General features: G+C 42.2%; 1 protein-coding gene across 2 annotated transcripts in view; it reads right to left on the bottom strand.

Moving 5' to 3' along the window:
* Positions 1 to 24480, bottom strand: part of TAFA1 (TAFA chemokine like family member 1) — a 212623-nt gene extending 188143 nt beyond the window's left edge. The window contains exons 1-2 of one of the 2 annotated variants that reach the window (XM_077184519.1): positions 23700 to 24480; positions 21501 to 21621 (exon numbers count right to left, since the gene is read on the bottom strand). In XM_077184519.1, the coding sequence (XP_077040634.1) occupies positions 21501 to 21618 (118 nt within the window). In that variant the 5' untranslated portion in view covers positions 21619 to 21621; positions 23700 to 24480. The remainder of the gene's footprint in view (positions 1 to 21500; positions 21622 to 23699) is intronic. The other variant, XM_054640200.2, reaches the window with a different exon arrangement.
* Positions 24481 to 25121: the final 641 nt, after the last annotated feature.

The raw sequence follows: 25121 nt of genomic DNA, 5'->3' as shown, positions 1-25121 counted from the left end.
TTCTTTCTGCAGTAATAGGTAAATTATTACAGAATATCAGACCAATTGCTACACCTAATCCCCTGATGCCAAAGGGGTTTGGTGCTTGGAAAGGGTACAGAAAGTGCTGTGGGAAGGAGCAACATGAAAACCTGCCCAGTGCAAGGCACATGGGAAGCAAGTGCAACACATCAAATAGGAAACAAATCTGCTGGGAATAGACAAAAATACCATTAAAAAATCAAAGTTTTTTAATTTTACAACTGATACAATGGAAAAGGGGATACCAGGACAGAGGGAACACAAGGCACAGGCTAAGGACAATCAGACATCAGCACAATGTAACAAAACTTACAAAAGGTGGAAATAATCAGAGCATGAAACAAGAACCTTAATAAGACTTCTGGCTGCACATATAAACTTCAACAGCTGCATCTTAGATGGCTCATGCAGCATGATTTGACACAAGCTGAAGAAGATAACTCAAGTTACAGGCAGGGTGAAATTATTTACAGTGGACAACCCTGAAAACTGAGATTTGACACAATGATGAGTCCTGCTGCAGCTGTGACAAGAGAAGAACTTTGTTCTAATTGTATTGTATCAGACTAAAAAGCCAGATATCATGGACATTAGGTACACATTTTAGTGCAGGTATAACTAGGATTTGCATCAGAGATACTAAGATTTGATAGCTAGATTACACTGATAAATGAAGATTATAACCTAAAAAGTTATCCACATATATCTCCAGTTTATTAGTTGTCAAAGTCCCCAATTTGTTTGTTTGAATCCCACCACATGTTGATTTGTGAAGAGTCTGGCACATTGCAAAGCGGTTCTGTAGCTTTGCTCTCTTTATTTGAGATCACTGCATCCTTCCTCCCTTTTGACCACCCAAACACTTCCTTGCCACCTGCACACCCAGTCCCACACCACACTCCCTCCTGAGGAGCTGAACCAAAGCTGCCATGACAAATTCTCTCCCTCAGTGGAAGAGATTCATTTTGCCCTGGTTAGGATGAAATCCTGATTAAGCATTCACTCCTCTCTCTGATGGGTCACTTGGCTGATCCGAAATCCCTCCCTTGAGTCTTCAAATTTCATTTGGCAGAGGGTCTAAAGCTGCTTTTCTATATAACCCTGGGACAGTTATCTACTGCCCTGAGTCTTTTGGGCAATGCTGGTAAAATGCACTGAATCAATGTGGTCTAACTTGGTGCCTCCATTGTGCTGATGGAGTGAGAGGAGAATAAAAACTCAACCAAGATCCAACTGCTTGTTTTGGAAAGATTTTCTCCTGTACAAGACAATCAACTTCATCCATCCCCTTTTTCTTGGCAGTTTTGTGAGTCTGAGATTTGCACCAGCTCATCATTCCACAAGCTTCTGAAAATACTTCCTGCTGTCCTTGGGTCATATTTTCATACTGACAGTAAAGGTTCTGAGACTCAAACAAACAGAAAAACCTACAAGAAACACTAATAATACTATGCTAAAAAATTACAAAGAAAAATGCAGATGATGGTCAAATCCACTCAAAAAGAATTAAGGGTCATAGTATTTCACTTGAAAAATTTCAACTAAAATTAATTATCTGAGTAACTATTTTTTTTGCATTTTCTCTAAGTGTTTTTAAGTACATTTTTTCCCTCAAACAGAAGCCTAACAAGGCAAGTCTGAACTGATTTAAGAAGATGTACTTTCATTAGCAGGTGATTTACTACAGCAGAATGTGTGTTAGATCCAGCAGTAAAGGCAAATTAATTGAATCAAAAATACTTTAGGAAGAAGCAATCTGAGTTATCAGGTGTTAGTAATCAAAAAAGATTAATACAGGGATATTCATGACCTCTACTTGTAAATAAACATGAAGAAAATTTTTCTCCCTTCAGAAAATGAATTCAAGAGAGCCTTGGAAACTGTAATTAGTATTAATTTAGCTGATTGTACACTTAGATAAGATGTGCATAAAATGGTTTCAGACTTTAAGGGAGACAGACAGCTACATACACCAATTAACAGATTTTTAAAAGACCTGGAGATAAGTAATTAATTAGAGGAACACTAGCAATAAAGTGATTCTGAGAAATTGGTGGCTCTGCAGCCAGGAGCCAGGGAATCATTGGAAAGGGATTGTGGAAGGGCAGGAGGGGGAAGATCCCCTCTCTGCAGCCCTGTGCCAGCTCCAAGAGCAGCAGGGAGCAGCTCACCCCCACTGAATTGGGCACAGGCACTGAGAAAATTGGGATTTTTCTGGGGGAATGTTTGTGTATCCTGGCAGCACGGATTCTGTACAGCTGAAACCTTCTGAGGAGGAGCCACTTGGGGTTTTGATGGGAAGGAATTGCTGAGGAACAAGGCAGGTTTTGGTCAAAGGCACAGACAGCACAGCCCCTTGTCAGGGCACTGCCCTGGCCCAAGAGCAGCAAAAAAACCTCTTAATTCAGGCCAGGACATATCTGTGAACTCCCCATGCCCAACCTCACTGCACCACCTCCACTCCCTGACCTCGAGGCCCTTCAACAATAGGTGGATCTTTATTTTGTTCCATTCTGCAACAAAACCTCTGAAAGCTGCCTTTCATCTTGCTTTGAAGTAGATATTTTTAATGAACTGTTTACCAGCCAAGTCTAATTGCACAGCCTAACTAGTGCAACTTGAAACAGCACTCAGAACTGCTCTAGAGATGGGAAATGACTACAAGCCAAAAGTTGCAAGGGGGAGAAAATGAAAAACTTCTTTTAAAAAAGGCTCCTGATGTCAGCGAATCTGTCATTCCTCCTACTTTACAAAGTGTATCTTTGTTCATGATGAAATCTCTTTGCATTTACCAGCCCAAAACAGCTTTGCTTTCTATTCCAACAGCCAAAGACCTGTCTGGGCTGCAGCTACCAACGGGTGTCATAATGACACAAAAATGTAATGTAACAGTTGTAACAAAACCAAATCTAAGGAAAGGCAGGGTTTTAACACTTCAATAAGGTTAAAGCACGAGTGTTAAATTATTTAGGTTCAGGAATAAGATATAAACACTAGAGCAATATCACATCCATACTCATATATCTTTACACATGTAGAGGTGATATCTATGTGATAAATTGCTGGAGTGTGAGGTAAATTAATTTACTATGCACTTTGATCACAATACCCTCTCCTGGCCTACTAATCCATTTCCCAGCAGACTTGCTTTTACATCCCAAATCACAGAACACTTTCACTGCTGCCATTAAGAACAATGCTTCATAGTCTACCTCTCTTTTTCTCCTCACAGGTGGGGAAGTTTCCCTCCTTGAAAAAAATAGGAAATATAAATTAAGTTATGGGAAAGCATACAGATGAAATCTTTGTATCCTCCACTCTTTTATATTGTGTACCTATATAAGAGACTTATAAAGAGAAAACATCTTCATATACTGACAGCTGGGCAGGATGCTGTGATGTTGGCATGATTCTGGTGGAAGGGGAAAAATTAATAAAATCCAGATATTTAACTCTTCAACTGGAATGATTTAATATTGCCAGTAAAGAAATAATGGATATCTATATGCAGAAAAGCACTAAAAGTTAAACCTGATCTACAGATGTGCTCGTAATTTGATATTTTAGGGCTATAGACTATTACATGATAAAAATGATAATTAATATACCTATCACTGCCAGAAGTGTGATGGAAGCAAAATGAAAAAGAAAAGTAAAGAACGCCTGGCACTTCCTTAAATCCCCAGTTACAGCCAGCAGGAGCAAGGAATCCCTGGAGCACCCTCTCCCTGCCAGGCTCTGAGCATCCCACACAGGTGAGCTGCTGCCAGACTGGAGGCTCCCAACGGGAGCAGATTTACCCCTCTGCCCACCAGGCTGGCAAACAGCTCCAAATCCAAATTATGATCTATCACAAAGCTGAACAAACCATAAACTCAGGTGTTATTTACTGGAAGATCACCAAGTAGATTGATTTCATGGATTTGCAGCTTTTGAATCTTGCCACACCTACAGAAGGGCACAGTGCCTGAAACCCCCATGGAAGAAATCCACGTGGATGTGGGGAATGCAAAGCAAGAATTGAGCTGGATTGCAGTAAAGCTGTGGATGCAAAGCTGGGGTATGGACATCCAAGCACCACCTTCCCCCAGTTTGCCATGGCTTTGTTTACAGCATGAGCTGCACTTAGCCAAATATGAAATATTGACAGAAAGAATCATGCCAGATTTAAAAGACACTCTGAGCATTCTCTGCACTTGAGTTGATGGATATGCTTTAGAATTTGTTACAGGAATCGTAATTCAAAATGTAATAAGAAAAATATTTCTAGAGAAGAACAAAGGCAGGGTAATTGATACTGGTTTCAGGTTTTTCATACACTTATCCTTTATGATTTTAAGTACTTCATTTAGAAAACCTATCCTTGTGAGCACTGAGGTCTGCCCAGCTGTGAACCAGAACCAGAATGTAAAGCAAAAATATTAGAAGTATCTTCTTTATTGGGGTGGGGATAGACAGATAACAAAACAAACAACAAAAAGTCAGGGAATTTGAGTGAGTGATTTTGCCTAAAGAATGGCAGAAGCCCTGTGCCTGCAATGGCACCTTTTCAACGCCCAGGTCAGCTGGGGCTTTGCCCTGTGGAGGCAGAGCCTGGACAGTGCCTGTCCCACGGGGGCCAGAGCCCAGCAGCAGCGCTGGCAGCTGTCAGAGCTGTGCCCCAGGACAGACAAAGCCACACTGCCCTGGGGCACAGGGAGAGGAACACGGAAAACCAGCTGAGCTGAGCTCCTGCAGTGCTGGGGCAGCTCTGACACGCCTTGCCCCGGCAGCTGCAGAGAGAAACCATCAGGAATTATCTCAGGGATTAGGAAGAAATCTGAAGAAGGCAGCAGCATCCATTTCCCATAGCCAGTGCAGCACAGGGATTTTCTGCTGTCCCTCACAGTGCTGTTCTCACTGCTTTAGTCCATGACAAGCTGTGGTCCCAGGGGAAACATCTTGTTCCAGACTGGCACTTGGACAATGAGGAAAGATGCTCTCAGCAACAGCAGGACTGAAAACATTTCAGTCTTCATCAAAACCAGCCAGAATGCAGCCAGACCCCAAACCCTTGTGAGTGTTCGAATAACAGAGGGCAAGACCTGGTCAGCCAAAGGGAAACTTTCAGCACTGAGTTCCCCATGAGGGGGCCCTGGCTGCTCTGAACATCCCACTATGGGCTGTACAGAGAAGACAAGAAATTAGGGAAGAGCAAAGGACAATTATGTGAAGATTCCAGCCCTGCACACTAAAGATGGGTCTCTGCACAAGATGAGGCAATGTACAGGAGCTAACAGTGAATATTCCTGTGCCACAGAGAAAGAAAAGTCAGGCAAGCCTGGCCATGTGCATATCCACACTCTCTCACTTTGGGAGATGATACTTTGCCCCCTTGCTCAATCAGTAATGAAGGGAATACAGAAAATAAAATCAGCCATAATAAGGAGTCTTTGCAGCAGAACAGAATTAAGCCTCCTTTTCTCAGAGCATCTTTCCCAAGCTTTCCATTTACAGAAGGAGGATTCACAGACAAAGGAGGGTGTCTAAAACACTGAGGGTTTTTGTAATTATAATGTTTAAATAAATAAGAAGAGAGGTAGGCAAAGTGTTATGTAATCCAACATAAAATTCCCCAATTTTATGTTAAAAAAAAGAAATAAATTAACACCCTTGCCTCAAGGTTTACTGTCCTAAAAATGTTTAGCAGTTTTTTTTATAGAATAGCATCATTATCTTGTGCAGATATAATGCACAGGATGCTTCTCAAAATTATATCAAAAAGTATTTGTGAATTCACAGTATCCAGTAACTGCCTCCATAATTTATGGGCACCATCCTATGCAAATCATTGGAAAGAAAATGACAGATCTCAGGGGCTGTTTGTTGTTTAATCTCACTTTGTCATGATTCAAAAAAGAACGATGTGAAAATACAAGGAAAGTCATCCATAATGGCAAAAAAAGATTCTTGGACGTTCTTCGTTGTTTTCTAAGAAACATAAATAATCAGCTCTTTGTCAGCTATGAAATGAACCTACATTTTCTATTCCACATGAAGGGCCATCAAAATCAAAATGTTTCACACCCTGTTCTATTTCTGCTGGCAGAAAGTTGGGGCTTTAAGATTTGACAGCAAGAGATCATCCAATGAGATGGAAAACAGCACGAAAAGGTATCACAAAACTGGGCTGGGACTTCAACAGGCATCACAAGGCTTTGGAAAGAGGTAAAAAATAAAAAAAACCCCTAATTTATAAAAAACAACCCAAACCTTTGGTGTGGTGGGGTGACCCTGGCTGGATGCCAGGTGCCCACCAAAGCTCCTCCATCCCTGCTCTTCTCAGCTGGACAGGGGAGACAAAAGAAAAGGCAGGGCAGGGAGAGGCCACTCCCCAGTTACTGTCAGAGGCAAAAGAGGCTTCCCTTGGGGAAATCACCTTAATCTATTACCAAACCAGAGCAGAATGGTGAGAAGTAAATCACAAAAACACCTTCCTTCCCATGCCTCCCCTCTTCCCAGTCCAAATTCCCTCCCTCCTTCCCAAATCCCCATATTATTGTTGATGCCTCCTTCTCTGACGGGCTTGACCTGGGCCAGCAGAGCCATCCTGGAGCCTCTGGCATTGGCTCTGTCAGACAAGGGGAAGCTTCTGGCAGCTTCTCACTGCTCCACTCCTGGAGTCTCCCTCCTGCCACCAGACCTGGCCAAACCCAATACATCACATCTCAACCTCTCTCTCAAATTTACTCAAATTTGGAACCTGCTGAAAGTGGTATGTTCCTACCAGAAATGTGTGAGGTTTTGGTTTTTTTTCCACAAGTCTACATTTCACTAAACATCTCCTGGCACATAACTCATTTACTGCCAGTCTATTTTAAAACAAATATGTCCACATAGGAATACCACCACAATCCCCTGCACCCTCCCTGCAATGAAAAAGGCACAATTAGGGAGAGTTTTCACAACTGCTGGATTCAGTGACTGCTATTAGATCACACAGAGCTCCACTGCTGAGAGACAATGCTGCTTTCCCCAGAAGAGAACAGTGCTGCTGTGGCAAGGCAGAGCTGAGTTTACATAAAAATGGCAAAAGCAGATAATATTACTGAGATAAACAAACATATTTTTAATACTAAAACTTTGTTTAAAAAAAACCCCAAAAGCCAAAACCCTAGAAGCATCTCTCAAAGTACTATTTCAGCCCGAGTTTCTTCAAGGACAGCAGAATAACTGCTACAGATGTGTGCTAAAGGAGGAGCCCTGGTGTCTGACATGGATAACTGTCACACTGACAAGTGAAATGTGCTCATTAAATTAGCAGAGGTCTTCAGATGACTGAAGTCAGCAAAACAGAACAGCACTGCAGACTAACAGGGGTTTGTCAAAGCTTTGCCTTCCTTCCCTCTAGGCTCCTGCTTCCTCCTGAATGGATCAGCAGAGGCCATGGGCAGGGCTGGGGCAGCCTTGGCCTCCTCCAAAACTCAGAGAGAAGCCACAGGTGAAGCCTTGAGCTCAATCCCAGCAGAACAGCAGAAAGTCTTTGTCTTTCACACTGCTCTGAGAGTTGAGGGGCAGGGATTCAACATTTTCCCAAAAGAAAGAAAAATCTGCCAAAGTGTTCCCTTTCCAAATAAACTTTGGAACAATCTGCTCTTGTAATATGCACCCTTTTTTAGGTAAAACCTCCTTTTCACATAAATATTAAGTTCTGAATGACCAGCAACTGCCCCCAGCAGCTCAGAGCAGAGCCACACACTCAGCTTCAGTGGCAGAAATTTCAGGTGTGTCTTGTCCATCCCCTCCCTTTCTGGCAGAGTTCAGGGCTGTCTCAAAGGCCACTCAAACTTCCACAGAGCACTGCCTTACCATGGAGACTGACAGCAATGCAACGGGGGCTTTTTGCTGTCTCATAAAAAGTGAGACAGAAAAATCCTGATATCTCATCTCTGCTCTCTTATTTATTTATTCAAGATGTAAAATTGAAGAGCTATTGGAAGGCACTCTCCCTCCCAGCCATATCTTAACACCACAGATCTACTTTAGGGAGAAAGATGAAGAGTCAGCCCCTAAAGCAGAACACAACTTCTGATTAGAGATACTCTGAATTGAATCTATTAAAGGAAAGAAGCAGTACCATCCCTAGTGGTTTTTATTCATCTGGCCATTTCCTCACTCTTCTTTCAGTGTCTAGAAATTTGTCAAATTGTTTCAGGTTTTGTTTTCTTTTTCTGCTTTTCTGCTTAGTCAGAAAAACAATCGAGTGGTTCTAAACTAATTGCAAAATGTAAATACTGCACCAAAACAACACTTGATATCTTGCTTTGGCTGTCATATAAAAAAATTCAATTATTTACACTGCTTAGTCACACAACAAAAGCAACGCTGCTTTTCAAAATGTAGACTGTTACCCTGTATTCCCTCAAACTAAAAAATCAACAATTGTCACAACAAAAAATTTACTACAATTACTCAAGCACGTGAAAGCTTATCACCACAAGAGATTCAATGAGCAATTTTTACATTAATTTTCAGTAGAGAGGGAATCAAGTCTTAGTTTGATATTTAAGGCCTAATGAGAGCCTCCAGACACTTTCTGCAAGGCAGGCTGAGGGCAGCAGCTGATGCTCAGTCACCTTCTCATTGTGTGAGGGGAGAAGGATCCTCTGGAAAAGGATCCCTGGCCAGGACTCCCCAGCCCAAAAAGGGTGGGACACACAATTCATTCTATGACAGCAAAAAGAGCAAAAAGTCCTGACATGAAACAAAACCACCGATAAATATCTACAGAACCTCAGAGCTTCTGTATTGCCAAAACAGAGATAAAGCATGGAGAGACCTTCCTCCAGCTTTCTAGGTTCCAACAAATGACAAGCAGAACTCCTGCAGTCAACCTGAACAGGCAGAGCCCAGAACTGGCCATCAGTGGGGAAGGACATGCAGGACCTGAAGAGCATCCTGCCCCTGCCAAGTGTGTGGGCACACTCCTTTGGCTGGGCCAAACTAGACAACACTCACAGGTGATTTTCCACCCAGGATTGCCAGAGCACAATCCTCTTTTGGGACAGATATTCTGGAGCTTTCCCCAGATTAATCTGTGGTTTTAGAATCAAACAAGAGATTAAGGTTTTGGGGGCTTTTTCCAATTATAGCAAAAGAAATAATCTGAATTTTTTTTTTCCTTTATAAGATGACATTTATCTTGACACAAGTTTCCACACTGCTGTAGCTGGCCTGCAAGAATTGACTATTGAGTAACAGTGGGCAGGTAATATTTGCAAGTCAGACACATTTCAAAAAATACCCTGAGTTATACAGAATCCATTTAAGACTGCCTGGGAAAGGCTGGAAGCACAGCACTAAACTCAGGTGGGAAGTGTAGGTTTTGAGTGAGAAACATGGCTAAAGAGGAAGCCTTTCTATCCTAAGACAAGCCCAATCTTCTCCCCTTTTTATGAAAGCAGTTAAGTAGAAAGTGGGAAGCTCCACATTTGAAGCAAAGCTGGCACTGCCCCTCTGCAGCTCAGCTGAGAGCCTGGACATTCCCCGGGCAGGGAAACACTCCCTGACATGGCACAACTTGTCTGTCAGCTGAGCTCCAGCAACACAAAGGCTCTTTACACCTCTCAGCTGGAGCACTCTGAGCCATTACAGCTTAGCCACCATGGAAGTTTAAGCCAGCGTGAAGTTGGCTTAAGGCAAAGCTCTTGATTCCATGAAAAGAGGGAGCTGAGAGGCTCCTGATCCATCACCCAGCCCAGAGCAGCCATGCCAAGGACACAGCATGAGGGAGGGGATTCCTGCTCTGGGTACTGTGAGAAATGATACTCCCAATTTTAAAACGTTTATTAAGACTTTATCAAAAATACAACAGAAGACTGGATAGAGAAAATATCACAGCACCGGGAGCAGAGAATTTTTTTCCTCACCATGTGCTCGCCCACACAATGGAGGTTTTGCTTTTAACCCTTTAGCCCCTCCTAGAGTTGTGTCCATTGACTCCTCTTTACCATCCAGTGGTGGAGATCACTTCCTTAAATCTTGATTGGAGGTCAGCTGTGCCACAGTCACAAGCAAACCCTCTCAGATGTCCCAAACCCAGGCCAGCCCCTGATAACAGCACCAGGGGGGTAAAACATAAGTCTATAAAACTTAACATATATACACAATATTTGCCTTTTAATTGTGAGAGTCAGCCATGGCATTACTCATCACAGTACCAGCTGCAGGACAGGGTCGGGCAGGCACCCAGGAGGCTGTGAGGAGCTGGGTAACAAAATCTCACTTGTTTCCATGCCAGCTCCCAGAAATGTGCTCCTGGGGAGAGCTGGTTCCTCTGATGGCCTTTCCACTGCTGGATGCTGCACAGGCTGTCCCTGGGCTGGCCAGAAACAGAAAGAACCAAACAGGCAGTTCTGGAGTCCCTGTAAAACTAGGCTGCCTTTTTTCTGTACCAAATGAGGTTCTGAGACCCATATGTGCTATCAAAATATAGAATAATGGAACAATCCCTCCTGACAAAGGCGTATTTCAGTTTTGTTCATATCTTTGCCTCTTATGTGAAATCTGGACATTAAAGCACTTGGAAAGCAGACAGGACACAGCTTAGAGTAAGATATCTCAAACTTAAGATACTAATTTACATCATGCATTATACAGAGAAAATTATTTTACCATAGTAACATTTAAAAGCAGGTTTGCATTCTAAACTCTGCATGAATTTCTCCTCCAGATTTTGATTCATAGATTCTGTCAGGACTAAGGGATAATCTCTTCTCAGCTGTTAAAGAGCACAGCCCCTCAGATCTGGGGAGCAGCACACTAAAGACACACAGTCCTCATCAGAAGGACTTCAGTATAAATCTGATACTTCTTTGTACCTTGTTTCCATCTCTAGACACTACAGATTACACCTCTTCCTTTGATAGGCTAAAGAACAAGAAAGGAATGTAAGAAATAATTCATTTCACCTAAGAACAGGGTTTAGGGGGGACTTGCATAGCCTGAACCTCAGAGGATTGACTGCTACAAAGGACTGCTCGATGCCACACTGCTGTAAAAGGTACCAATCAAAACATGTGTGGGGTGTGTAGACACCAGAAACCACTACAAAATCTTTCCCACTGGAAGATCCTGATCAGCAGAAATAGTTTTTCCTATGGGTAGAAGATGATTTTATATATATATAATTTTATATAGATATATTTTATATTATGATTTCTACTTTTCCCAGTTTTTCTTAGAAAACAATCTATCCTACCAATATCAGAAAGTAGGAAATTCTTTCTAACATTTCAAGTTTTTTTTATCAAATAGCTCCATTTTGATACTTTTTAAAAATAAAACTGTTTAAAACTATTTAGTTTATTAAGATATTGCTGGTGTTCGAATTGGGATGAAATCAAATGGCATTCTGTTGCTCAAACACCACATCAAGGTGCATTATCTAAGAGGAGGAAGTTCAGAAAGCTTTTTCCAAAAGTGAGAGCCTTAGGAGCTTACATAAAGGAAGATTTAGAGAAAACAAAGGAAATTGGTTTAGAGGAAGTGAGAGGGGAAAATAAAGACTGAAACAGGATAAAAACCAACAGAAAACAGCTGGTAATCTGCCTACATTGTGGAGCTTGCACTAAATGACAGCCTCTGTGTCTGGTGATCTCCCAGGGGTGGTTTTGGAGGGTTAGAGATACAATGGCCCTGGATGCTCACTGCCCACAGCCTTGCTCACCTCAAGTCAGGGCACCTCAAAATTCCCCTTCCTCCAACTGTGCTTCAGCTCCTCCTCCCTCCATCCTCTGAGCAGGGAACTCCAGAGCTTACATTTACCTCTTGGGACCAACCAGGCTCATAATGGAACTGGAGTAACCACGACAAGCATGAGATAAATATCTAATAACCACTCAACTCCTTCAATTCAGTGAGCTATCAACAGCAGGAATCAGCATTAAACAATTACCCAATTCTGCCCTCAGGGAAAGCAGGAAATGCAAAATATTTCCAGAGAAGTCATTGAGGAGGATACATTCAACCTCGACAGAATTCACTGTGTCCTGCCTGGCAGCTCTCCTGACTCCCAGTGTGCTATGGCAAATTGGGATACACAAGGCTGGAGGATCATTCATGGTTTTTCTCTACTTTTGCCCACCTGTGAGCCCCATCCTCCACCTCTGCTGGCTTTTAATGGACAGAGGGAAGATCCTGATGTGTCCATATTCCTGGGAAAGCCAGGAGCTGCCACAGACACTTCCCCACTTCACGGGCTTCACTGTGAATTTCCCTCATGTATTAAGATTTCAGTAGAGGACAAATGTCAAGGGAGGGAACAGAAGAGTTGTCCTGCTCTTAGCCATTGAATAATCTCATTTAGGGACAGCTATCAGTGCTGCTTTGGCCTTGTTAATTTTCTCTTCCCAGACACTCACAGCTTTTGTCTACTACTGTTATCAAGGCATTTGCATGCACTAATCCATGACAAATGGTTTCATTTGATGTACATCTGATTTCCTTGCCTGCCAACTAGAAAGAGATAATAGAAATACCAAGAGAAACTAAATTAGAACTAAAGGAGTCATCTATTTGTTGGAGAAACTCAAAACAAGGTTAGGATAAACACCACCCAGGCAGCTGAATTAATGGAGAAAGCACTCAGATGTCAGCTGAGGAAACAGTTTCTAATTACCTGGAGGAAAAAAAAAATGCTGCGTTTTAAAGCTTCACAAAAAGCTACTGCTAAAGAAATAATGATACTGCAGATGTAGGAGCTGGCTTAGACACAGTCATTCTCTGTCTGATCCTGCCCCAGCACACTGAAAACAATCAGGAACTCAAAAACCTCTGTGAGCTCAACTCATCCCCTGGGTTCCCCTCTGTTTCACACAGCAGTGACTTCTGGCTGGGTGACCACTCAAATCTGAAAGCACTCCATGGAAGGAAACAAAAAGAGGAATTTAATGTTCTAATGAAAGTCACAGTAAATTGTGTTAGCTTAGCCATGAGAGCTTATGACTAAAGCAAGGTTTTCCCCCAGATACCTGTTTAATGAAAGGGGTATCCTTGTGTAAAAAGGGGCAACTTCTGAAAACACCACACCTACTTTAATTTCAGTGCTGCTCTAAACCAAAACAAGAGCTGGAACCAGCCAGAAGGACACACAAGATCCTCCTCATGTTCACCCTGGTACTGAATTTGAGCTCTCTCTGGTCTTGATTCTTCTTGGGAAAGAGGAAGCCACTGGCAGCTTTCAATTTCTGCTTCCAGACAGGATTTATGCCTTTATCAGCATGATGGCTTGTTTTGGGTAGCTGCTGATACCTACACAGATAATTTTTTTTCCCTCAAAGAGGAATATCAAGGCAGAAATAAAGGCACAAAGACATAGAATCACTTCTTAAAGTTTCAACTTAGGAAACTGACTCTTAAAAAACAAACAAAACCCCCAAATGTTAAGTCCTCAGAATTTCCCACTCAGTTCCAGTTTTGGCTATAAAAACTTGACATAGGCTGGTGTTCAAAGGTTTCTGAACTGTAAAATCAGCCAATTTTTAAAGACATGATAGAAAGCATAGGAATTACTATATCATAGAAATAAAATAATGGAGTTTTTTATTAATATAATTACAGGAAGTACCTATATTTAGTCATATTTCAGTGTATTTTTCCATTCCTTCCTTATCCTCAGCAACTTCAGCCAGTCCAGAAATGAAGCTAAGGTCTTCTCTAAAATGTTTTTTTTTCACAATGCAGTGTTCTGAACATGACCTTAATGATATTTCAGTGTTATTTGATCTCATTTCTGTCTGGATTTTGGCTTTATTTAAATTCAGAATGACTCAGAAACACTTACTTTTTAATATGTTTATAGAGGCAAATACATGAGCTACAGATACTTGTCAACTCTTGATCATGTTCAGTCACCACTGTGTTATTGGGATTCCTGGGCAGCATGTAGGAAAGAGGTGCTAACCAATAGGTTCCCTTCCTTTCTGCATGTTCTTGTAAGAAACAAACATATAAATCAATGAAACCAATTTTCCAAATAAAATGTCCTTGCTTGCTCTCAAGCACTTAATTAAACACCATTAACTCTAGTTTGTTTTGGCAACCAATTAATGTCACGATCAAATATAAATAGACTCTGCAAGAAAAGATTATAATTAATAAATCCTGAACAACACAGTACAATTGTACTGAAGCCTTGCTTACCAGCAATATGTAGCAGCAGTTTTGGAGAGCATTAATGAGGACAGTAAAAATAAAGTTTTAACAGGGGGTGCAGCTCAGATCCTGAGGCTTTTGCCTGCACCCAGGCTGATCTGTAGAGTCTTTGGTTGCTGGCATTATTTACACAGAAAAAAATCACAGTCCCAGGTTCCCCACTTTCCAACAAGCTGATCTGTACATGCATGGGAGTCTTTAATCAAGTTTGCCACAGATATAACTCTCACTTGTACACAGTTTAATTGACAGTGTATTTTATTTTGCTCCCTGTTTTTTGGCAGGTTCAAAATGAGGGTTCTTGATTCAGATTTGTCAACTACAGAAAGCTAAATTAATCCAGCAGATCTTTGGATCGTGCACGAGGATGGATTAAAAATATTTTTTAATCTGAACCAACAGCTCTCCTGATAATCAAGAGACAAGGATCACTGTTTAAGCTGGTTTTTAGTTGCCTATTCATTTAGTAAGAGTTAAGGTACATGGTATACAAATAAAACTTAACTGTTCATGGTAGAAATATTTGTGCCCAATTCCAAAAATCTCCCAGCAGGTGTGGCTGGGTGGGAGCTGCTCATGGAGGGCAGGTTATTCCCTGGGCTACCTGGCACTCAGAGACACTGCACCCCAACAAGGGTACTCATATAACAGATGGTTTATGTACTGTACTTCACTCACTGATTCTCAAGGAATCCCTCTCACATCATCCAAAAATGAGTAAAATTTTATATTCCTGCCATCATTTCAGTTCCCAAGCCAAGCTGTTTTCTCAAAATAAGGATTACAGTGGAACAGCAGGACAGAGATATTGATTATCATGATAGCAACAGTGATCCTGCACGCTGCTGTCACTGAAGTGACCTTTCAAGAAGGGCAGGAGTTTTTTCTTTACCCACTATGAAGGGGCAAACTGGTATTCCAGAAGAGATACAGAAGGCAAGAGAGAGATGTCAAAAAACAATCTAAACAGAGCGTAGAAATATGAGTCACAGAAACATTGGGCTGTGTAACTTCATTCAGCTTAATTTACACCCCCGATTCCCCATTGTGCATCACTGCCTGACTCTCATAAATTTAGACTCCAACTGTGCTGCAGTCCTCGTGGTCCCTTCCCAGGGCACAATGAACAGAAAGCTCCAGCATCACTCCCATGCAAAGGAGTAAGATCAGCTGGAGAAAACTACTCTGTATAGGGCATCTGAAAACAGCAAAAAATGCTGAGTTCCACCCAGAAAAAAAACCCAAAAATCTTGCTCACAGCACAGGTTGGTTTCACAGAGTGGAAAGAAAAACATTCAGAAGGAAACACAAATATTATAGACAGTACAGGATAAAATAATATCAAACTTAAAGGGGAAAACACATCAATCTTACGAAGCAATGCACTTGAATATTACTTTTTAAAATATAAATGAGCCTTGGACTAAAGCAGGCTAATCATTAAAGGCATGTTTCTGATGTTATCAGCAGAAACACTTCAGTGCAGAGCAATGTAGTCTGCCTCTGGGGTTTATGTTTGTAGGTGCCAAATTTTCCTTGGTATTTTACCACCCCAGAACGAATTCCCACAGTCTTTAAGGCCATGACAGCGAGCTACAAATAGTGGTGTGCACTGAAAGGTCTCTGCATGACTCACAGGGCTCTGAGGCTGCACTTGGAGAGGGAGGCTCAGCACAGGGCTGGGAGCAGGAGATGCTGCCAGGGCCAGCACAGCAAGAGGAGCTTTCTGGTCCCTGCCTCCCCAGGGCAGCTCTGCCCAAGTGTCTGCCTGCAGAGAGGCCTGAGGGAGAGCTGAAGTGGCTGAAATGGCATGGGATGGGGACAGGAGCATGGCCAGGAGGAAGGGGGACTAAACCAGAGCACAGAGAGTGTCAGTGCAAAGCACCAGCACAGGAGGCACCATCCCACTGTCCCTCTGGAAGCACTTTGCCATTGCTGGTTTGTACAAGGTGTGCAGAGGGTGACCCCAGGAGTGCACCCACAGGAAAGGGGGCACCCAACAGGGAATGCAGCCATGCTTCCAGCAGCTCCTGGGAGCCCTCCTGTGCTGCCCAGGCCCCAGGGCACACCCTGGCCATGCTGCTCTTCCCAACCCATGGAGCTGACACTCCTGCTGCCCCCAGGCTGCTCCATCTCCCTGGATGAGCAGTAAGCAGGCAGCACATTCAGCAGTCACTGGTGACAGCTCTCCTCCACCAAGCTGTGAGGATCCCAGCTGCTCTTCTGCTCCTGCCACTGACCAGCCAGGGAAGAGAGCCTGACCCCTGGTAATGCCAACCTATCCCTTCCCCTTTACTTCCCCTGTGTCCCAGGCAACAGACCCCAAAAACTCCCATGGCTAACCCTATCTCCAAGCACACCCTGGAGCCATGATAGCTTTGTTTCAGAGGTTTGATGTTTCAGGAAAAAAAAACAATCAAAAAACTCAAAATCACAGGGTGCAATACTTCTGATCAAGTGTGCTGCTGTAAACAAGCCCATCACACAAGCACAGCAGGCAGTTCATTGCCATCATGCTGCTAGAAACCCAACCTCATGCTTAAGTGTTGGTTTTGTCACATCAGTTCTCCTCCTAAACTAAGTACGTGTCCACATACATCCAAATGTAGTTTGTGTGTGACCAGGAACACAGTAGGTACTTATAACCTGGATTTCTTCACTTTGCAGTTGGTAATTTCACATTTTCAAGAGCAGCCTGTCAAGGCCAGGTGTGTATAACAAAGGTATCACAAGGGAGATCTTTACAGTGAGTGACTGGAACAGCTCCTTGAGAGGAGGATTTTCTGACTGTGAACAAACCAGGGCACTGTGCTGCTTTCTGTGCATTTGCTGGAGTAAATGAAAACAGAGTCAGACCTTAGAACTTAAAAAGGTGCTGATTTTAATTAACACAGCAAGAAACAATAGCTGTCACCTTTCATGGCCACGGCTGGCTGTGTTCCTGCCTGGCAATTTGAACATTGTATACTGAAGGCAACAGTTTGCATTCACACCATGTGATTAATGAAACACAATTCTTGCTAATCACAGAAACTTTTATATATTAACTGCCTAGTGCCACACTTGCTTCTGTCCACAGCAAGAGCAAAAATCTTGCTGAACTCACCTTCCAAATGAGAGATTTTATTTATACTTTCCTGAGGAATTAGATTCAAAACCCTGCCTGTTTTGAACTGAATAGCCACATATATGGGGCATATGAAAATAGCAGACCTTTTGAAATGTGAAAATACGCAGTTTACCCCAGGGCTATAAAAAAAAAAAAAAAAATCAGTGGGAAGGCCAAGATCAGAACTAAGACATTTTTTGCTCACAGCCACAGACTCCCGTTTCTGCAAAATGCTGTCTACTGAGAAACATGCTCGCAGCATCCTTAGGTTGATGTTCCTGGTTAGCTGGTGCAGAATTGCTTTGAGACTGATTTTTCTGTCTAGTATTATGTAGTCCAGAGAATCACTTCTTGAGAAGATTTTTAATAGGCACATCATTAACTACTGTCACAATAAAAGGTACTTCATGTTTAGCATCATAAAATTCCAGCCTTGATTCAGTCCATGATTTCTTCCTCTGAACAGGCCTGTTTTTAATTAGCATATTTGCAAATGTCAGCAGTGCTACAGTGGATACTTTTTTCTGCTTGTGTCTGCCTTCCACCTTTACACTGCACACAAGACTAACTTGATGTGTACATAATTCATTTGCACAAACTCACAGGTGAATCCTATGTCCTTCCAAGTAACACATGGCCAGTGTTGTCACCTATTAGCTGAAAGATCCTATACCTTGTTATGGAACAATGTCAAAATTTTGCAAAGAATTGCATAATTGAAAGGGTGATGTCTGCTTTTTTTTTTTTTAACTTGAATCCTGTACTTTGCTAATATCTTATGTCACCAAATCCCAGCACCTAATTCCTGCTGCTGGGAGGATCAATCCTGTCAATCAGATGATCAATGAACTATCACAGGCACTCAGATAACTCTGCAAATCAACCTGGCCAGTCTAACCCCTCAGGCCAATTCCACAGCCCTACAACTGTGTGTATCTTAGAGACCAAAACAACCAGCATGGAATTCTTTTCATTACCACCATTTCTTCTTAAATCACACAGAAATGACAAGCTTGCAAAGAAGATGGAGATTTGTTTCCACATAAAGTTATTTCCTGTGAATGCTTTCACACATCCTTTGCCTAACATGATTTTCATGAAAATGAAATATAGTCATAAAAAACCCTGCAGAAAGCCATGAGTATTGCCCAAGGGGAATTAGACTGCAGTGGGGTTCTGCAGGTTTACTCCCAGGTCTCCTCTTCCTCACCTATCAAAGTCAAAAGGAACAGGCATCAATATTTAAGGGCACTAAGGAGCAGCACTCAAACTTCTCACTGTGTTAATGAGACAAGAAAGAATTAATGAACAGGCACAAATAATACAGCATCATTCATCTTATAAGCAAGCAGCATTTACTATGGCCTTACTACCTTGGCCCACCTGCCAACATTTCACAGAAAATAAAGTCACAAATACTGTCATGTAGAGCAGTTGATCACATTTGTTTCCAGGTTCATACCCTCTGCTAAGTCATCTAACTGAATAAAGAAGTACTGAATTATAAAAATGAAAAATTATACTGCACTGGAAAGAGGCTTTAAGCTTCTGTGATTGCACAGTGTGTTAAAATCTATTTCAGCCCATTCAGATACTTGCTTAAGAAAGTTTCTGGGGGAAAAAAAAAAAAAAGATCAAGCTCAGAAATCTCTGATGATAAACTAACCTTTTAATATATTGCCCTTGATTTCCAGGGTTTCCAAACTGGATTAACTGCTGTGGTCCAGATGGATATATTCACTGTGCTAATCCACTGTGCTCAGTTCAAGTTTAATATGCTAAATACACTCCAAGAGGATTTTATCTTTTACCTGCACCTTCCTGTGCTCAGTGAGACTCTTCTATTCATCAAGAACAAGAAGCACAAGATGGGGTGGAACCTGCCTTTTGAATTATCTTGTACCAAAGTGGCCCCATGATGGAGATGAACTGCTCAAACTCCCTTATTTTAGGGCAGCTCATTATCTATGCATGATCACAAAGTGAAAGAAAAGGTATGCTGAGCATGCTATTGATTACAGCTCTATCTGCCATGATTCAATAAGTTGAAATTTCATACACCAAGTATTAAATTACTGAAATTATGCTTTGGCTTATCTGCAGCCATTTTTTATTCACTTTTATTTGGCTGAACATTTTAATCTTACTTACACAGTTTCTAACTAAAAGTAAACTACGCATTCCTAATAATATAAATATGAAAAATAGGGTGTGCTCAGGGACTGCAGTTGAATACATTAAATTCACTCAGTTTGCTAGTTAACATATTTCCATCCCTTTTATGTACAACCTTTCACATTCAGTTGGCAGACTGCAAATTCATGGCCTTATAAAAAAAACAGTGTCTTGATTTTCTGTTGTGACAGCAGAAATCGTCCAAAATATCTGAGAGTTTCCCTAAAGGACACTCACTGGCTGGTACTTCCCAGGTGCAGCACAATCTGAATTTGAGGTGAACATCATGTCAAATTCCACTCATCTGTCAATGTAGTGGATTATTTCTTGAGAGACTGAAATTGGCTGCCTGGGATCAGAACACCATCAATCTTATTCATGTAGGGTGCAGAGAAGCTGCCTGAGCCAGGCTCGCAGGAGGGAAAGCTTGGCTGCTTCTAAGTAGGTGATGAGGCAGCTGTAAAACCTTCACTCTATCTGTAGCACATCCCTGAGTGAAAGATTTTGTCATTTTTCACATTTCCCCAACATTTGGTATGCATTCAGTGTCTTGCTGTTCTTGCTTCATAAAAAAGGTGATTTTTCAAGCTTAGGCAAATGTTGCAGAGCTCAGGATCTGCCCAGCTCCCATTTTTTCTCATAATGTCACTTGTTTCAACTGATTCCATAAAATGAGACTACATTTTCCCTTTACATACCTCTGCAGCTGGGCTCTTTTTTCCCCTTTCCTTCACTAGGGACACACTCAAAAAACCAGCAGCATCTCTGATAATTGCACTGTAATAAATCTCTGCAAGTTCCAGATAAGTCCCTCACCCCTCAAACTTCAAGCACTCCCAGATTCCCAGTGCCAGGGGGTAAAGGTGACACCCTTGGTTAATCTGATGCTCTAACATGGGCACTGAGACCTGGCCTAGCAAGGATTTTGGTCTATTCCTCTATAACATTTATGTTTTATTAGAACAAACCAAGACAATGCCAATACCTGTGATTTCCGGGCAAGAAACAAACCTGGGAAAACTTTGAGTTTTAAAGTTGCCAAAGACCTGTGTTAAAGACCATCTGTCTTTGAATGGATGTCATTCAATCAAAAAACATTCAAATATTAATTGCCACATCATAAAATGACTCATCACTGTGAGTTAACACTTTCCATCTTTCATTTCGACAACTCTTAGAGCCCCTCCCACCTTTTCTTTGGATTCAAAATTGGTTAAGTGACATTCTTGGCCCATCTAATTTTAACCAGATGAAAACACTGTGCTAGAAAATGCCACCACCTCAATTTTTAGCATAGCACATTCTTCAAAGTGCAATTAGCATTTGAAGGAGTTATGTGATCCATTTCTATTAATAAAAAACACAATAAAACCACTGCTGTGCTGTCCCTGCAGGCCCAGCAGTCCAAGTGAGCTGTGTTCTCCACTGCTAACCTGTGGGGTTGATTCTGCCTTTACAGGCACTGCACTCTATTCAGTCCCAAATTCTCCTCCAGGACACACTTTTGCAGCCCCATCAATTTCAGAGGTAAACTTGAGAACCTCAGAATGAGTGTGCCTCCTTTAACCCAAGGCAAACATCCAACCTCCAGATTCAGTGCCCGTGGTTTAAAGAACAAACTTGAACCCAGTTTGGGTCAGATAAGTGCAAAGTTCCCCAAACCTGAGCTCTCAGAATGTCCAAGTTCTACAAAAATTCCAGAACTTCACCAAATGGGAAGAAGGGGAGAGAGAAACAAGGACACAAACTGAACCGTTACCCACAATGGGATTTTTCTGTTGGGCAATTGTTAGAAAATGACATTAAACATGACTATTCCCACATTAGATTGGCAAAGCACAACACACATTAAACTCACCAGAGAACAGATGCTGTGCAATACAAAGGCAAACAACTCATAAAACTTAAATGATAAAGAGAATTTTGATTAGTCAATATTTTATCAAGACAGACAGGAGCACGGGCAGAGAGCCTGCAAGCCCAGAGCTGAGCTCAGTCCTACCTGGTCTGTGCAGGTGATGCTGCTGGAAAGTGTGATGGAGGGACCCCTGACAGAGCAGCATTGCACAGGCACTTATCCACAAATACAGGACCCAGGACATTGCAGAGACCACTGCCATTCTCTAAACAAAATATTAGACACACATTATTATTATCCAATGCCTTCCAGCACACACAATAGTCAGCTTCCATTACAACAGTGGTTTTAGTATTTTTCTTTTTCACTCCTTTTGCTAAATGTCTTTTGATTATAATTCCCCCCCTGCAGGATGCAATTGTTGTACAACAAAGGTCACGCCCAAAAAGGACAGCAGAGGTAAAAAGACAACACAGGAGCCTGGGTAACTTTAATAATTCAGGGGTAAAAATCAAACTGTAATAATCTGAGGAGTAAAAAAACCACAATATAAATAGAAGCTGGGAAATATTCTCACACTGATCCATAGCTCAATTTACAAGGGAGTTAAAAATATAAACCAAATTGTAAAAAGTCACAACACCAGCTGGAAAAAACCAACATGATGTCCAGACAGTATCAAAGCTGCTTTAAATGCATTGCAGAAAGACATAACACATCCTCAGCTATCCAAGACATATTGCCAAAATTCTCCATCCCCTAAACTAAAAAGGCTATTACTGACCCAGAAGGTAACAGTACATTGTTTGGTTTTTTGCTTTTGCAAGCATTAATTATTAATTATGCTTTTGTCTACCAAACAAAGTAATTGTTTCTGAGAATTATGTTCTAATCCCCAGATGAAATCAGCTTCCTTTTGTTCGACCTGTGCATGCACAAGGACTGGAGTATGGCCAGACTGAATTTCAGATGTGGTCTATAGAAGATTTGATGCTTCCACAAAGCAGACTGTGTCAAAATTTTAAAAATATTCCCTTTGCAAAGGGAAAAGGCAATTTCTTTGTCTGTGGTGCTGGTGCACTTGGCCATGCAGGGCAGACAACTCTTTTTCCATACTTGTGCTCATGGCTGTACTAAGTGGCTGAATTTCCCTCTGACTTGGTAACTTCAGCAGCTCTTTCTCAGTGCCTGCAAGGATCAGGAGGTTTGCAAGGCTCAGCTACGCTACACATCGTCCAGTTCCCCTAACAGCACCTTCTGCTGCATTTCAGATGGGCAAATTAATCAAACTTCAGGCACTCTCCTCACTCAGCCAATGATAGGATGCTGCTCTCTATCTAATAATCCAATCAGCTGAACATCATTTCCACAGAGCAAGAAAGACTTTGAAAGATTCAAATCTCTCACTTGGAAAAAAATCATGTCTTTACAAAAAAAAAAAAAATCTGCATGCAATATCAGGGGATTTCTACAGTGGGAAGATGAACATTATTAAAATAGTGAAATGCTGTGGTAATAAAATATATGCATATAAATCCTTTTTTTTTTTCGCCCTGATTTTAAAGCAGCAGTCTTTGGGAAGCTTTTTAAGTCTAATTAGTTGAAATGAACCACATAAACTGACAAGTATAATTAATAGAGAATACCAAAACATTATTTTGATCAGCATGAGGCTCTTCCTTTCTCTGTACTGAGTGCTTGATGCACTGCTTGGTGTATAATTAATTTCATTTCCAACTGTTTGCTTTGCAGTATACAATGCACTTTTTCTCCTCTCTTTTTAGACCCATTTATCTTGCAAAATAGATTCAATCTCCTCAGATCAGGGAGCTCCCGGGAGGCTTCCTCGTGTCTTCAGGAATTAACACCTTCTTGTCATAATTGGTGCTCCCGTGATTTTTATACCACAAGGCAAAGGGAAAGGTGAGCCTCATGCAGGGGAATTTCAGGTTATTTAAACGGAACTTTAAAAATCCCAGTCAAAGAGCGAAACTTCCACAACCTGCTAAATGCTCCTGTATCTTTCCTCCGGCATCACGTTCTTCACACATGGACAGCAGACTTTACCCACTCAGCCTTTATTATTAGTTGGTTTTGGTTTTTTAAAATATAAAAAACCTCTCTCAAAGATTTGCTATTTCAAACTACCTTTGCTCAAACCCAGCGTTTCTTACAAATATTTCTTCATGCACTCGTTCATCAGCAAACTGTCACATACACACAGTTTCACCCAGAGATCATCTTATCATTAATACAGAAACACAGCAGTGATTATTTTCTACTTATTATCTGAGGAGTTCCAGATCTGCTTTCTGAATCTTAAATCCTGAGGAAGCTCCTTACCTGAGTAATCCAACCAAGAGCAGAGCACTCTAGTAGTGTTCATCGGAAAGATCTAATACTTTTTTAAATCCATCTGTACCACAATAAGGGATTTCTTTTATAGCTTCCCAATAATCTTCTTTATCAGGATTAAAAGTAGAAAAAAAAAGAAGCAAAAAAAATCTCTTTTTCGTTACAAATCCTGTTTCCAGAGTAAAGAAGACATCTGAGCTCTCAGACTGCCGTCAGAAAAGTGGCCAAGGTTTGAGGGGTGGAAACCTTCTCATTTTCACCTTTAGATCATTTCCGAGCATCCCCTTGTGCTGGAGGAGCCCTTTGGAGGGGTCTGGCGGCGAGGAGCGGCTCGCAGGACACGCGAGGCCGAGCAGCAGCCGGCGGGTGAGGGCAGCGCGGCCGCGACTCTGCACGGGCGGCACAAGGCGGCGGCTCCCGGACCTGCCCGAGCCTATTTCAACACATCCCCGCTCGGGAGAGTATCACATGTGCCTTAAAGCGACACAGCCCTCGCTCAGCCAGCGACTGGAGCTGCATTTAAATAGCGGCAGCAGAGCCCGCACGGCGCAGGGGAGCGGCCGCTCCGGCGGCGGGAGGCGGGCGGGGAGGGGAGCGGGGAGCGCCGGGGGCTGCGCGGCCTCCGAGGCGCCTGGGACGGGCTGATTCCGGCAGCAGAGCCTTTATCCGCCGGCCTTCATCCCCCAGCCCTCTCCTGGCACCTGTTCACCAGAGGAGAGCGAGACTTAAGGGAGTCTCTTCCCCTGCACATGCCTGGGAAGGGGAAGGGAGGTGCAGGGAAAGGGGAGCGAGGCACGCGTCGTAGCCGGAGACTCCCTCACGCTCCCAGGGGCTGTCCAGCACCTCGCCTCAACTCTCAGGGGAATCTTTGCTTCCAACTCCATTTCCGAGGCTTCTCTGCAGACAATGGGGAAAGAGCTCTGATTTACTCCCAAATGCTAAAGCTCAGCTATGCCAGATTATTTATTGCAGTTATTTATTCTCCACGTCTTAAGTGGCCATTTACAGGAATGGAGTGGTTTCCTCTCCCTCTTGTACCATATGTAATTATTTTTTTAAAGAGCCATTGTATAGACTTAGTACATACCATTCACTTGGCATTACAGCTCTTATGTCTGCCTACAAAAGAAAAAGGGCTTGGAGACAACACAGAAACTTCCATTTTGAGAGCTCAGGATGTGTGCTACAACACAACGTGGGATTATTTGTTTTCCCTTTGGATAACCTGTGGTAGAAGAGTGTGCCACCTTCACTAAATGCTCACCAGCACAAGACACCACACAATAATAAATAATAACAGCACTAAGTACTCTTACACTCAAGTACCTCCACCTCAGCACCTGAGGACATCTATCTCAGTGCAGACTCTCTTAGAGGAGCAATGAGCTCACCTGACAGATCACATTCTCC

Source organism: Agelaius phoeniceus, chromosome 11 (assembly GCF_051311805.1).
Source record: "Agelaius phoeniceus isolate bAgePho1 chromosome 11, bAgePho1.hap1, whole genome shotgun sequence".
NCBI classification, from domain to species: Eukaryota; Metazoa; Chordata; class Aves; order Passeriformes; family Icteridae; genus Agelaius; species Agelaius phoeniceus.
Note: the sequence above shows the minus strand (reverse complement) of the source record. Positions and strands in the feature narration are given on the sequence as shown.